Source organism: Mycena indigotica, assembly GCF_014461135.1.
Source record: "Mycena indigotica strain 171206Taipei chromosome Unknown Mind.scaff0005, whole genome shotgun sequence".
Lineage (NCBI taxonomy): Eukaryota > Fungi > Basidiomycota > Agaricomycetes > Agaricales > Mycenaceae > Mycena > Mycena indigotica.
In genome coordinates, this window is record NW_023503004.1 from 1,691,188 (window position 1) to 1,707,052 (window position 15,865).

Here is a 15,865-nt window from a genome sequence, read left to right on the forward strand (position 1 = left end):
ATATTGCCATTGGTGGTTGGGCGAAGAGTGGTCCCACGATGTCTCGGCAGTCGTCAACTCGCCATCTCAACATGATCTCGGTCGTTCTCCAGGTGGCTCATTCTATGGTGGACCTTCGGAGACGACGGTGCTTGGCTTAGATTGATCAACAGCCGCGGTTGGTGACCTCGTGGCGCAAGGTGCTCCGTCCCTTCTGTCAGCCTCTGCCATTCATTGACGAACGCCTCCGGGATGCACCAGCCTTCAAGCGGAAGAGGGGTTCAGCCAAGCTTGTCATTATCGTCCCGCGTCGACCTCCGAACAGATGATCTGTAAATCGATCGGATGGTGGAGGGGCTAAGGTGAGAGCATTCTTTTAATAACTTTCTTCCGCGCACATATATACTGAGCAAAGGAGATAGTGCACTCGTCTCCCCTTCCATTGATCGCCCGCCAACTTCTTTTCCTTCGATGGACTCCCAATCTCAAGGCGGTGGCTTCAAGCCCAGTTTCAATATCGGTGAATTGTGCGTCACATTTTTTTTCATTCGACGGTATCTGTCCCTCTCAGTCGCGTCTCACAGAACAATCCCGTTGGTGCGCTCAACAACTTAGGATACCGCCTAAGCTACAGCTGATAAGCCTGTAGTTTGTGGGAACAATTATGAACTGGGCGCTGATGGGAGCTCTCGTTGTTCAAGCCTGCCAGTCTTATTCCACACCGTACCCTCGTGCACAAACTCATTCTAGCTTAGACATCTACTTCGTCGCCTTCCCGCGGGATCGACTCCCAAACAAGGCCATCGTCTGCTTCGTGCTCGTCGCGGAGCTCCTGCAAACCCTGGGCGACAGCCGCGACACCATTAGAACGTTCGGCGCCAAGTGGGGGGACTTCGCCAGCCTCGACACAGTTGGGTGGGCCTGGTTCAGCGTCCCGATCCTGGGGTCCACGAGTGCGTCCACCAACTTATTCCCGCATTCCTCCCGCTTGCAACTCATCCCCTGCCAGTCGGATGCGTCGGCCAGCTATTCTTTGCTTGGCGCATCCATATCATCGGGGCTCGAAAGGCCTGGGTTGTTCCGATCATCATCACCATTGTTCGTCACCCGCACATGTCTCTCAAGAGCTATCTCCTAACCTTGCCCACAGATCACACTCTTTCAATTCGGCGCTGGAATCTGGACCGGCGTTCAGATCATCCAAGCAAAGCACTTTTCGGCGCTGACTTTCGATAGAATGAAGCCCCCAATTGTATTTCCCGCATCATTTTTCAGGTCGGCCGTGACTCACTCGGTTTTCAGGCCTGGCTAAGTGCTACCGCCGCCGCTGACTTGCTGATCGTCGTTGCCACAATATATTACCTTCTCAAAGCGCGCGAGCCGGGTTTCAGCGGCGCGACTCAGGCGGCTGTCACGAGAATAATAACCGTAAACCTCATTGCATCCCTCAATTTCCATCTGAGATAACCCCCAGGTAACGATCGAAACCGGCATTCCCTGTGCCGTCTTCGCTCTCGTTGACCTGGCGCTATTTGTCAAATACAACGGGAACAACTTTCACTTGGGTAATTAATAGCATATATGCGAACTTCGGGTCATCTTCTGACCTTGTCCAGGCACTTGTATCTGGCTCTCCAAAGTATACTCCATCAGCATCCTTACTGTGCGCTCTGCCCATCGCTTCCATGTAGCCTGAGCCCCTTCACGCGCTTCACAGATTCTCAACTCACGCGCGCATATCGGCCACCACGACACGCAGCTTGGCTCCGCGAACGTCACGCTTTCGAGCCGTCGGGGCTCGCGCCCCGGCCAGAGCCACCCGTCCAAGAATACCGCGACGGCATCGACGATCCAGTTTGCCAGTCGCGACGGGGACTTCGGGCGGGATACAGACAAGTCTTGCGATCCAGTGTTCTCAATCGGGAAAGAGCGAGGGGAGGACTTGGAGATGGAGACACCCCGGTTTGTGGTATAGGGCGGCACTCGTTCAAAATAATTACATGCGATTTCGTACCTGATTAGGGATTTAGATTTCTATGGGGATGGTTGAATCGACCAACCATGTACTGTACTTTACTTAAGTCTCCAGCCGACACTTCGGGCCATATACATCCAAAAACCGTCTGATCGATCCCACAGACTCGTGCCATAAGTGCTGTCCAGCTCGTCGTAGCCGTGCGGTTCCTTGTAGCGCACCGCATCATTGTCAAGCGTCAGGAATGCAATACTAGCTGCCCTGTCGCCGAGGAGTGCTTCCCATTCCGAGACAAGGGCACACTCTGCGAGAACCAGCGTCGAAAGATTGTTCAGCGAATTCAGGAATGCGGTCCACAAGTTGGACTCGGTGTACCAGTGCAACATCCAATTCGTCAGGACCAGTGTGTCGACGACGGCGAGGGTCTCCTGGAGCGCTGGGGTATACATAATTTGCGGGCCACTGGCAACTTGGAACGGCTCCTTGGGGTTGCCGAGCTCGGCGATCACGACCATGACGCTGGCTTCTGGGATCGAATCGACGTGCCACGCGACGACGAGTTCGCGTGCAGCACCGTCGCTGGCGACGGAGCGGAAAGTGAGGTCCAGGTGGTGCTGCGGGGTTCGCTCCGTCATATGACGGCACCTAACCGTTGACGTGGGATCTTCGTATTGGACCCGGAGGAACGTGCGCTGGCTCTGGCCACGGGCCGCAGGGAAGTGCGTCCCGAGCGCGGTGTCGAGGAGGCCACGGAGGAGCCGGCCTGTGCGGGGCACGTGCCACAGATTCAGCGTGCATCGCTGTAGCACGGGGAGTGCAAGCGCGCCAAGAAGCTGGCCACTGCGAGAAGGCTCCTCGTACTCCGAGAAGTCAGTGATGAACAGCCAGCGGAGTTTGGGAAGTGATGTTGTGGTATGAGGCGGGGTGGGTGGCCCACCCCAGATATTGCGCCGGATGGTGAGTTTAAGTGTGGTGAGCTGGGTAAGCAGGGACAGAAGGTACGGGAGCTCAGCGTCGATGCCGGCTGCATTTAGATCAAGTATCGCCAGTCGTTCTCCCGTGAGGCGGAGTATTCGAGGAAAGGGGGAGTTGAGACAAAGTGTGTGGAGCCGAGGATAGCAATTAGGCGTTGGCGCAGGGACGCTCCAGTCGTTCTTGACTCGCAGATGGAGCCGCACAAGGATAGGAAAGCCCCCAACGAGTGCACGCTGGAGACGTTCAGTTGGCCGTGGGGGGAGAACAAGGCTGATCGCCTTGATTCTCTCCCGGTGATCCTCCAGCACGGCTGTTATATGCTCCTCCCTCTGAGTGACCACCGACGGCGCGCCGCGGCTGTCGCTCGCCAGGTCCCCTTCCACAATAAGCGGCGCTGATTTCGCCCGGTCGAGACAGTGACGAGTCCAAGCTGGAGTGTCGAAGTTGATTCGGGACCAAAGCAATGGTGTATGAAGCGCGAGCTGGCGCCACGCCACACATACGCGGCTGCACTCAAAGGTCGAGTATGCTATCCGGGAGCCCTCGCTGGCGGTGTCGCCGTGCACGTAGAGAAATATCTCGACGAGAACATCGAACGGGAGCCTGGAGATAGGAGAAACCCGCGGAGTTTCCAGGTCTTCGTGGGTCGGCGACTGGGAAGACGATTCCTTCAGGTCGAGCAGTGATGCATCAGGACTCTCCTCCAAACGTCGGTCATTTGAGTGCTTGAAAAGGGACCTCGGAAGCCCTATAAGATATATGAGTGCACGCAGAGACGCAGAGCCGACATCGCCTACGATTTCTCAAGGTCTTCACCGACCTCATGGTGGTGGTCGGGACCAAGTTACAAATGCGGTGCCCGTTGTTGATTGACGGGTGACCGTGTGAGCCTTCGGCGTTTCTCATCCGACGATCAATTTGTCAACGTGGCTTGTCTTCGACAACCATCTGCCTCAAGTTCCCGCACTTGACTCTCAGAATGCATGCCACGGTACATGGCTGTGGCTGCCAGTGTGAAGACTTGTTGTCGTTGCTGGACACCGCCGACGATACCAGTGAGCCGCAGTCGAGACGCACAGCGCTTCCGAGTCACTGCCGCTCAGTCGGGGGAAAGTCCACCGACGCTGCTTGCCAGTATGGAAGAGTCCCCGGAACTCTTCGCCTCGCGAATCACGTATGATTCCGCAAGGTGAGTGAGAATATCATGATACTCCGCTCATTCACAGCAATTACAGCAATCGGTGGCACCGGGCTGCTATTTGCTGGATCCAAAAATCACGATGCAGCTATGTTAGCTGGCCCTTGTTCCATCGTCAACGTCATGGTGATGATTGGACGCCACTTGAGGCACACGCTCCCGGGGACATTCTTTGATACTGGCGATTGGCTGCACGGAGATCATGGCACTAGCCTGAGCATGGATCGTTGGCATGGATCGTTGGCATGTGTTGCCGCCCCGCGCCACCCCACTGTTATATCATACCTCTGCGCCGCTGCAAATCAGGAGAGAAAACAACGCCAGTGTTAGAACGGCCAACGATGGGGGTGGCGCAATGGGACCAATGGCTCCATTCCGTCTGTCTGCTGCCACACATTGGCTCCAAGGAATCGTCATGCTTGATGCCAGCCCGGCAGCACTCCACAAGTCACATCCGAACAGAAGATCTGGGAAAGATCGGACACGGACTTAAGGTGAGAGTGTTCTTTTTATAGGAGACGGTGTTTGTATATAAAGTCAGCAAGGCGAGTGGACCTTTCTATCAATGTCATCGCAATTGCAAAACCGCTTCCAGTCTGACTTCAATGTTGGAGAATTGTATGTGCAGTTCCTCATCTGCTATAGGGGCATTAGAGCTGATATCATGTAGTACAATCCCACTGGTATGCTCAGTACTGGCTTCAAGTTCTTCAATATCATTATTTCTGCTAGTTTATTGGGACCATGATGAACTGTGCTTTGATGGGGGTGCTTGCAGTCCAAGCCTGTAAGTTGCTCTATCCTTCCATCTGCCAAATATATATGGTCAATTACAGATATATACTTTGTTGCCTTCCCCAAAGATCGACTCCATAATAAGCTTGTGGTCTGCTTTGTTCTTGTTGCTGACTTGCTGCAAACTATTGGCACCAGCCATGACACAATTCGAATATTCGGCAGTGACTGGGGTAACTTTGCCAGTTTAGATAATGTAGGGTGGGCATGGTTCAGTGTACCTATGCTAGGATCAACAAGTATGTTCACAAGTAGCTTCCAATTCTCTGCTGTTTATAAAGATCTTCATTAGTTGGATGTGTTGGTCAACTATTCTTTGCTTGGAGAATCCACATTATTAGTGGGCAAGATGCATGGGTAGTCCCTATTCTTATCACAACTGTATATTTCGTTTCACAGATTTGATCACTGAACGATATTCTGTAGATCACTATATTTCAATTTGGTGCAGGAATTTGGACAGGTGTCCAAATAATTCAGGCAAAACACTTTTCTGCATTAACCTTTGATAGGATGAAGCCTCCAGTTGTAAGTATAATTGCTGGCCATACCATATACCACATTACTGAACAACCTGAGGCATGGCTCAGTGCAACTGCTGCTGCTGATTTTCTGATAGTTATTGCAACTGTTTATTACCTTTGCAAAGCCCGTCAGCCAGGCTTCAGTAGCCCTACTCAGGCAGCTGTAGGCAGAATAATCACTGTATATATCATCTTTCTCTCTTATGCATACTATACTTATTCAAGATTTACAGGTCACTATTCAGACTGGAATTCCATGTGCCATATTTGCCCTTGTTGATCTGGCACTATTCATCGCATATGATGGCAATAACATCCATTTGGGTATGACCTTAATAATTGCACAGTACCTTTTATATAATTGTCTGCAGGAACTTGCCTATGGCTCTCCAAAGTCTACTCTATCAGTATTGTTATGGTAAGTTTCTTAAGAGAGAACTATTGGGTAGAGTCTCCGTAGAGATATGCTCACCAATACTAGATCCTCAACTCTCGTGTGCAGATTAGGCAGACTGATAAAATGGGATCAGCCCATGTTGCAATATCCAGATGTTTAGTATCTGAACCCAACCAAAATCGCCCATCTATTGCCGGTCCAAGAGTCTCAGCCATCCAATTTGCATCATTTGCATCCCACCCAGAATCAGGTGGAGATTTGAGACCAGCCATAGTGAAGCCATATACTGCAGAGTGCTTGACAGGCAAACATGAAAATCCATCTCAGTCAATAGTATAGTGACCATATTATGTATTAATATTAAATGTACCTAAATCTTATAATCAAGGTACTTTGCAATTTTGGAGCATGTATATTGATACTGTACCATTATATTCAGTTCGCTATGGGGTGTGACCTGTGACCAAAAAAGCGAAGTGGAGGTCTTGCCAATGGGTCAAAAATTGTGTGACACCTTCAAAAATTTCGCCAAACTGCCCTATTTTGGGGGACTTTGCCTTAAAACATATTTAGAAGCAGCAAAGATCTCTGAAATAGACGCAGAATAGTACCATCATCAGCTTAGTATTTGAGAATGACACATCCTGCCCAATGTGGAAATCCTTCACGTAACATTTTTTCCCCCTTCGACTACGACTGCGAAATGGTGTACCTCCCGGATATGCGTCATATTCCGGTAGCGCACCGCGAAAAGCTTGTCCCTCAAGCAACACTTCCTATCCTCCAGCTTCTCGACACCTCCCTGCCCAAGCAGCTTGGCTCTGTGGCACAGAATGACGCGTTGCAGTACCTGTCAGAGGCGCTTCCAACAGTCACCGAGTTTGACGCTTCCAACATCCCCCTTCCACCGTTGACACTTATCGATACCCTCATCAAGCAAGTGCGAGATAACCCCAACCTCCACTCAATCCGGCTCCTTCATATTAGCCAGACGGACACCAGTGTCCTCCATCCGATTTGGCTTGTGCAGCTTTGGGCTGAGCTCGAACCAGCAGTTACAGCAAAAAAGGCGTGGAAGCGCGCTCTGTCACAGCTTCGAGGACGTCGTGAATACATGGGAGACCATGATGAGATTGCATACCGAGCTGACGAGACGATTCGGGTGCTGGAGCGGCTTAGCTGGGGTGGAAAGGCACTTGGCTTCAATGACGAAGACCCAAGAGTCGCTGGTTCACAAATGACTGGCTCAAATCGGGCCATGAGAATGCTCTCATGGACCTTGCTGCAAAGGACTTGTCACTCGACCGGGACGCAGGGGATGCTCTTGAAACCACCTTCTTCACAACGGCTCTCTGCAAAGCATTTTCCCGCCAAAATAGCTATCGTGCAGACCTTATCGAGAGTCCGTGGATTCGCAAGGTTGGGCAACAGTTTGGGGTGGGTACACGGCGACGGCTGGGAACGATTGCCAATATCCACAATACCCACTGGGTGGCCATCATTGTTGATAGCGAAGTGGGTACAGTCTCCTACGGTGACTCACTGGAAGACTCTGTCCCGGACAAGTTACAAAGTGCCTATGACTGGTGGATTGCTGAGCATATGGGGCGCAAATTCGAGTGGAAGAACATACCAGTCCCTCGTCAGAACGACGCACATTCCTGCAGAGTCATGGCCGCATCTGCTCTCAAATACTGTTTCGACGCTGACCACTTCCCTTTCCCGAACACGACACCAAGCGCCATGGCAGACGAGCGATTAAAAATGTTCCCGCAGATTGTGCAGCGACATTGGAGTAAGGCGAGTACCTGATACGGGTATGACAGAGCAAATCTAATTGGTCATTCAGCTCGCAAGGTTTGAAAACGATGCAAAGGACTTCAAATTCACCTTCGAAAGTAGACTCGGATACGAGCTCAGGCAAGAGCAAAAGTGACGATGAAGAAAGCCAATGGGACAACGATGAGGGCGAAAGTGAAAGTGAAGGTGAAAGCGACTGTTCTGAAACTGGTGATCCATCGTCTCCAACACCGCATCTCATTCGTCCCCTGCCATCACGTTCAGCAAGTCGTCATGTTGTTCCCTCCCCCAGTCCATCGCCATCGCCATCGCCGACTCCGATGAGCCCACAACACTCCTTCGAGCGGCCTGTAACACCACCGAGCCAAACGGGAAAGCGCTCTCATTCACAGCAAGCGACGGATACGCCAAGTAAAAGCCCATTGAAGAGGCGGGTGAAGAAGACAGCACAGACAGCAACACAGGAGGCACGTGCTGCCATGGAAAAGGGGGGAAAGGCCCTTGCTCCGCTGTTTCGCATGCCTGGATGGGGTAGCCTGAAGGTGTTGACGCCGAAGGAAAAGCAGGACATTTTTGCTAAGCAGGCGGAGGAACAGAAAGAGCGAGCGGAGGAATGGGCCAAGGTTGATCGATGGAAGAAGGCGGATGCCGATGCGGAGAGGAAAGCCTGGCAGAACGAACGCAAACGGTGTTCGCGAGCAAAGCGACGAGCAGAAGAAGAGCTTCTTAATCCTGGAAAAAAACGAAGAAAAGTTAGTAGCTTCTTTCAACAATGTGTGTTCCCTTACCAATCTAAATCACAGATTGAGCCGAATCTGAGAGACGTTACCGGTCCATCGCGTAGTGATGTAGCCGAGGCCTCGCGTCCTGGACAAAAAATCAGCAAGAAAATCAAAGAAAAGAAATGCAAGCCTATGGGTGCCAAAAAGAAGAAGCCAGAGCGACGAGCTCAGAATATCTTCTGGCAAACACCGTTTGCATGGTCAGCAATCACATCTGCCCAATGGAAAATTGCCTCATGGAGTCCGACTGCCATATGCAAGGAGCTACAAGCGCGAGATTGCGATTTCTTCCAGTATTTGAAGCTGAACACAGTCGCAGGATGGATTGTAGAGACGACTTGGGGTTACGGGTGGTCAGCGGCAGTGCTGAAGCGAGCAGCGGAGGCAGAGCCTGGTCATAACAAAGGCATTCTGGTATGTGTTAGTGGCTGCTCGAAAAACATCGCTGATGGAGGTAGGCGCCATACCCGGAAATCGTCGAGGAAATCAATGAACAGCTTGAAGCCCTTCGTACTGTTGGTGCACCACTCTCTCTTGCATCTGTTCGCTGCATCATAATTGCTGTCATCAAGCTTCGAAGACCCGAGCTCTTCGAACAGCGATTCAAAGATGGGTCCAACTTTCGTGCGTCAGACGAGTTTTGTCGCAAGTACCTCCATCAACAACTAAACTGGTCAATCACCCATAGCTGTAGGAATTAGGCTCTGGTCCTGTGTCTACTGGAAATACCGTTGCCTAAATCCCCAGCTCCCACTAGGCCAGCAGTCAGAGGGAAATTAGGCTAATTGTCCTCTCTCTAAAAAAGGTAATATGTTGGTATTGATGATGCTGACCAATATAAGATAATAATTAATTACTGATAGCTCCTTTTCTTCAGGCCGATGACCCGGTATATAATTAAGGTGACTGTGTAATAGCTAAAAAAGCATTACTTCCAAATTGGGACTGAAATGATGTAACTAGACTGGGTGATCAAAACTATTGATGGCAATCAAAAATGGTTCCACATTGATGACAATATTCAGATAGCATCAACCCCATCGCAAAAAAAACAATAAATAAACCTAATAATAATAAAATAAAGCATTAAAGCATGGTGACCTATGTGACTCCAGCCAAATTTCATTAGCCTAATCTCCCAGTAAACAGTGGCAAGCCAGTAGTAGCTGGCAATTTAGGCAATGGCATTCACAGTAGCCACTGGCTACATTAGGCTATATATTACCACTATGGCTCGGTCAATTCGGAAGGGCACCAACGCAGCGCAGAAGTTACCTACCAATTGGGAAGACCAATATGAAACAGCATTCCTCCGTCGCGCCTATACAATCAAGGAATATGACATCCCTGCTGAGTTGATAGTCAACTCTGACCAGACCGGCGTCATCTTCATGCCAGGCTCGCGAATGACCTATGCACCAACAGGCTCAAAGCAGGTTTCCGTGGTCGGGAAGGAGGAAAAGCGAGCTTTCACAGCCCTGGTGTCAGTTACCGCTGCGGGAGATGTGCTCGGCATTCAATGCGTTTACGGAGGCTCTTCCGACACTGTTACACCATCCGACAGCGCTCCGCATTGACAGGACTGCGAGGCAGCCGGCTTCCGTTTCGTTCCATCTGGTAAATATGGAAACCATTGGTCAAGTCAAAAAACGATGCGGGAATTCGTTGAGGACATACTGGTGCCATATCTTGCTGCAACGAAAGCCGCGAAAAAGCTTCCTGATGCCCAAAAATCCCTCTGGCTAATCGACGTCTGGTCGGTTCATCGTTCCGCCAAATTCATGGACTATATGCGCGCCAACCATCCCAATATCCTCGTCGACTTCATTCCTGGTGGCTGCACTGGCGTTGGACAACCGCTAGACATAGGAATCAACTGGCCATTCAAGCACGCAGTGAAGCTGGCGTACCACGAATGGCTGGTCAAATCATTGCTGGAAAAGAGGGAGCAAGGGAAGGTCATGGATGTCGACAAGACGATTGGCACTCTGCGTAATGCCAGCGTAATGTGGATCTGGAAAGGGTTTCAGGCAATTCAGCGGAGAGAACTGGTTAAGAAGGTATGACACACCAATGGCCTTGAAGATACTATCCTAACGCAGCATAGGCGTGGGCTATGTGCACCGTCCGCGGCTCCAACCTCTCATACGATTGTCTCACATCGTTCGAAACCTGCGAGCGTCTTCGCAACCTCGATAAAACCAACCCTCAGCTATGGAACGACCTTCAAACCAAGTCCACCCAGGATTTCCGACCCAAGGCCAACGAGAAGGTTGAGGAGGATGAAGCTCCGTACGATGACGAAGGACTGGGCGTGGATGACTCGGAAATTCCAACGCGCGAGGTTGTAAGCCATGTTGTTAGTCGGAAGACAAAAGGCGGCCGTCGGGTACGGGCTAAGGCCGATGGTGGCGGGCTTGCTTCGGTTAACCAAGCGGAAGATCCAGATGTAGGGCTGGATGTCGTCGCTGTCGTCGGCGAAGATGAGGGTGAAGAATGGGAGGAAGAGTTTGGTCGTGGAAAGCGTGTGAGACTGACCAGCACCAGATACGCGTCAAAGCTGTTCTGGCGTCACGCCAACGACTTTGACGAGGATGTGTCAGATGAGGAGTAGGTTTAGGCGGCCAGTGTACTGTAGTAGCTGTACGGCTTTCAATCCTTGGCTCGTCGCGGAACGAAGGCGGGTGGTAGTGGGAGAAAACATGTGGCGGTGGGGATGACAGGCTGTCTGAGTAACAGATCGCCGCGGAAGCAAATCTATTCACGGCGGAAGCGAAAATTGCTTTTTTGAGCCAAAATTTGACAAAAACTGTGACACTTTAGGTACTCGCCAATCCCCTCGGTGACCTGTGACCATGGCGAAAAAAATCGCCAATTTGCGGGCCTGTGACCCATGACACCCGAACTGAATATAATGGTACAGTAATTGCAAGTGACATGGACAACCATGTTATTGTCAACACTTGATAAATATGAGTAGTAACAATTGGATTATAAATGAGCCCCAAATGTTTCTAAAGTTTTCAGGTATATACTGTATCAATTTATTCAATTGGGCGGTCATGCATCACACCGGACCACTTGTGCCAAAATATTTCGGCGTGTTACAACTTATTATTCAAATGCCGAATGTCAGGCTGCTGCATCAGGGCAATTTACAGTGGCCTGCAGTGCGGGCCACTAAACGTGCCAAATTTTTTCGGCAGTCACACAGAGTACCCAGCAGCACTGAAAATTTAATTTCAGCACTGATGTCATGCAGTTTTTCAATGTCGAATTGAATAAATTATTACAGTAGTTTCCCTAGAGATTAGAACCATTCCTGGCTATACAGTATCCCAGACTGTACTTAACCCTACTGTATGTTATAGTAGGCTAGATCAGTCTGATTCAGAAACAAATTACCTATTGATCCTGCTCCCAATAGGCATATGTAAGATAGAGGGGCAGCATTGTCAAAATCTGTAAATGCGCGGAAAGCGCAGTAACCTCAGTCTCCCGCTATATGGGATCAAAGACTGTATTAACTACCTGTAAATGCGCGGAAAGCGCAGTAACTAAGTACAGTAAGTATTTATATAAGTTAAGTAAGTAAAAGTAACATACCCTCAGTCTCCCGCTATATGGGATCAAAGACTGAGGGGCAACGGAAAAAGGTGTCAGTATATATGTAAATGTAATGTACCTGCTGACACTCCCGGAACTCCCATGGAGATCATTATCACAGGCCGGAGGCCGGGGCGGACCGCGATCAATTCCTGACACCCCCACTCGACCCAGGCCATAGTCCCATAGCTAGACAGAATTTGTAGTGCTGAGCAAATATCTGCCACCATATCTTCTGTAGGATACCAAACAACTTCACACTCTCCATGACGGACCAAGTCATCTTGGACAAAACTATATTTTCGATTTATATGCTGTGTTCGAGCTCTATATTGAGGATCTTTGGAGAGAATGATAGCTGCACGATTATCACATCGTAGTTCAGTAGCTCCCTGTTGTGGTTGACCTATTTCTTCAAAGAATGATCTAAGCCATGCTAAATGTTGTCCAGCATTAGCAAGTCCAATAAACTCGCTTTCTGTGGAGGATAGAGCTACAAGACTTTGTCTTCGGCTTGACCACCCAATAGCTGCTTTTGCAGAAAGAAATACATAGCCTGATGTTGACCTTGAAGTATCTCTGTCACCATTCCAGTCTGTATCTGAGTAGCCTATGAAGTTTAGATCCATGCCTATATCAGATCCATCATATGTCAGACCCCAATCTTTGATAGTCTTCAGATATCTGAGAACTCTCTTGGCTGCCTCCCAGTGGCATGGGTTTTATGAGGCAATCCGTTCATATTCAGCATTCTTATGTTTTGCAAGGACTTTAGGTCTATTGCTTCTCCTAGGAGCTATTTGCTCAGGAGGTATAACATTTGGCATCTGTGCTGGAATCTGTATAGGACCAGGGTTCTTATCTGGTGGTGGTGCTATAATAGAACCCCCCACTGAACTCTGTACTGGTGTAGATGGGAAAACAGGTATATCATCCTGATCATCATCAAAATATGGTGTTTCCCTCTTACACAATATCTGTGACATGCGTTCAAGTTCATATGTTGAATCATTCACAGGCTCCAGTTTAGGCTGATAATCAGTGAAATGATGATCATCATCAAACTTCACATGAGTGGCAGTGACAAGTTGTCCATAGGTTCCATCTTTATTGATAACTAAAAGATCATAGGCATTGCTGTTTTCATGGTAGCCAACAAATACACATCTTTGTGCTTTGTCCCCAAATTTCCTAGCCTGTTTTGCATCTGGAATTTTTGGATATGCTCTACAACCCCAACGGTGCAGTCGTTTGATATTCACAGGCCGATCATACAGTATTGTATGAGGAATGCGATAATTCTTAGAAGCAGTTGGGGTCCTGTTCAATGTGTAGGCAGCAGCTAACATGGCCCAAGTCCAAAATTTACGAGGTAACCTAGAATCAACTAGCATTGTTATAGCTCTAGTCACTAGAGTTTGATTCATTCTTTCAGCAACACCATTTTGTTCAGGTGTATATGGAGCTGTAGTTTCATGAATGATTCCCTGGTTTTTGAATTCAATTTCCATCTGATTAGAGGTAAATTCACCACCCCCATCAGTACGAAAGAATCTAATCCAGCCAGGACAGAATTCCCAATTGGCAATATTTTGTTTGAAATGCTCTTCTGTGGTTTTTCTCCATTCCTTGAGTAACTTGTAGACTTTAGATTTCTTATCTGTAAGCAAAACCCAAGTATGTGATGAAAAATGATCAACAATGACAATCCAATATCTAATACCACCAGGACCTTCAGGTGTCACTGGACCTCCTACATCACATGAGACAATATCTAGAGGTCCACGAGCTACAGTTTGGCTGTTTGGGAAAGGCAACTTTTTCATTTTCCCAATAACACAAGATTCACAAAGTTTAGGTTGACCTGTCAATATTGTGATTTCACCAAGTTGACCTTTCTGAACTGCCTTCTGCAGATGTTGCATATTTGTATGTCCAGAAATTCTGTGAAGGTGGTTGATATCAATAGCAAATAGTGCTTGAGGATCATCCTTGAGTGATTTACATTTTACATGATAAAGTCCACCATGAGTAGTAGCTTCAATCATGCGTTTTCCAGAGGCATCTCTGACAATACATTCATCACCTGTGAAAATACAGTTAAAGCCTTTCTTGGCCAGTTGTCTCACTGAGATGAGTGTGATTCCAAAAGTAGGAATATGTAGTGCTCTAAGAGAAACAAGAGTTTTTCCACGTTTGGTCTGGCATGAATGTTTCATAATGCCTATACCTATGGCTTCTGCATATGAATTATCACCTAATCTGACTTTTTGTGGTGGATCAAGAATTTTATAAGTTCCTGTTTCAAACCAGTCTAGATTTGGAGTCATAGTGGTTGAAGCACCAGAATCTATAATTATGGCCTCTTTTGCTTTCTCACTATCCTTAGCCAAATAAGCATGCAAAGCAGAATATGATTTAGCATCTACATAGGCAGTAGCAAAGCTAGCAGAATCTTCATCAGAATCCTCATCATCAAACTCCGTAGATTTATTGGCTTTGGCTTTAGCACCTCTCTTTCTGTCTTTCTTCCCTCCACTATTCTTATTATTGTCCTTGAGAAAACCCTTCATGACAGTGCATTCATCTGTATTATGAGAGTTGTTTTTCCCATGTTTCAGACAGTATTTGGTGAACTTGGCATTGGAAGAAGCCAGGGATTTGGCAGAAAGAGCAGAGTTCTCTTGACTTTTGCCATCTGTAGGTTTTCTTCCTAAAGCAACCAATCTAGCACGGACATTATCTAGAGTAATGCTGGTACCCAGTGATGTTGTGATGTTATCACGGATACCTGTCCAGTGAGCATCTGTAGGCAATGTACCTAAGAGAACTAGTGGCTGAAGATCAGGAGAAATTCCATATTGAAGAGAGGAAAGTGTCAGGGGAAACCCCGATGCCGTCACTTGATCCCATCAAGCGCCGCGTCTCCGCTCACGTCTCCGCGTCTCCACTCGCGTCTCCATGTCTCCACCCGAGTCTCTGTATTCCTGCACCCTGACGCTCCTCCTCCACTTCTCCCACCACATCCCGCATCCAGTGGTCCCCAACCTCCAACTCCCATGGCCACCCCTTTCTGGGAGTCTCTCCGGAGTCACCATCAAGGATCACTAATGCCATCGGAGACCTCTCCGGATGTGGCCGCACCACTTTCCTCTGAGACCTTGAGCCTATGGCCTTATAGCCTCTCTGGGCTGTCGCTCATCAAGGTCTCCCTGCAACCTCTACCCGTTGGACCTCTTGGGTGTCCCCAACCTATGTCAGCGTTCGGGCTTACGTTCGGATGGCTGAGCCCCGCCATGGCTCCGCCCCCACTCCGCCACCACGGCCCCCGTCATCGGGTCTTCCTTTGGGTGAGGCCTACTGCCGTTAAGGCTCGTGCCTACTGCAGCGCCCCAGGCTGCACGCCCTCACACCTCCACCTCTCTGGAGATGTCCGGGGACGTCTCCGAGTGACCCTCCTGTCGCTACCCTCCAGTGGTCATGGCTGGCCGCCATTCCCATTGGTCCTTTCCGACACTCCCCGGCCCTTGGGCTAGACCGACTCCTTCCCTCTCCGCTCCATGCCCCCCCTCTCCGTTTCCGGCCGTCACGTCACGGTCACACACCCGGAATCGATTCCGATTCCGATTCCGATTCCGATTCCGATTCCGGTTGTCACGGTCACGGTCACAAGCGGAGACGCCCAGAGGCAGTCTGGACCCCCCGAAGCCCTTCCTGGGCCTTCTAAGGATGCCTGGGCTCTTCCCTTGGCATCATGGTCCCAAACCTGCCTCTCCGGAGCTTCGAGGGCTACTCGACACTCACCTAGGGTCCATTAGCGACACCTGACTTCTC

General features: G+C 49.4%; 2 protein-coding genes across 2 annotated transcripts; one reads left to right on the forward strand and one right to left on the reverse strand.

Moving 5' to 3' along the window:
- Positions 1 to 450: 450 nt before the first annotated feature.
- On the forward strand, positions 451 to 1,954 carry MIND_00578600 (uncharacterized protein; the record flags this gene model as incomplete). Its single annotated transcript, XM_037362547.1, has 10 exons — positions 451 to 506; positions 564 to 576; positions 629 to 683; positions 735 to 932; positions 989 to 1,077; positions 1,130 to 1,231; positions 1,282 to 1,407; positions 1,454 to 1,544; positions 1,596 to 1,642; positions 1,697 to 1,954. 10 exons carry the CDS (start codon positions 451 to 453, stop codon positions 1,952 to 1,954), a joined length of 1,035 nt encoding a protein of 344 aa, XP_037220468.1.
- Positions 1,955 to 2,052: 98 nt separating this feature from the next.
- On the reverse strand, positions 2,053 to 3,754 carry MIND_00578700 (uncharacterized protein; the record flags this gene model as incomplete). The annotated part of the gene is made up of 2 exons (XM_037362548.1): positions 2,053 to 3,677; positions 3,727 to 3,754. The coding sequence occupies 2 exons, from the start codon at positions 3,752 to 3,754 to the stop codon at positions 2,053 to 2,055; spliced, it is 1,653 nt and encodes a 550-aa protein (XP_037220469.1).
- Between the last annotated feature and the right edge of the window lie 12,111 nt (positions 3,755 to 15,865).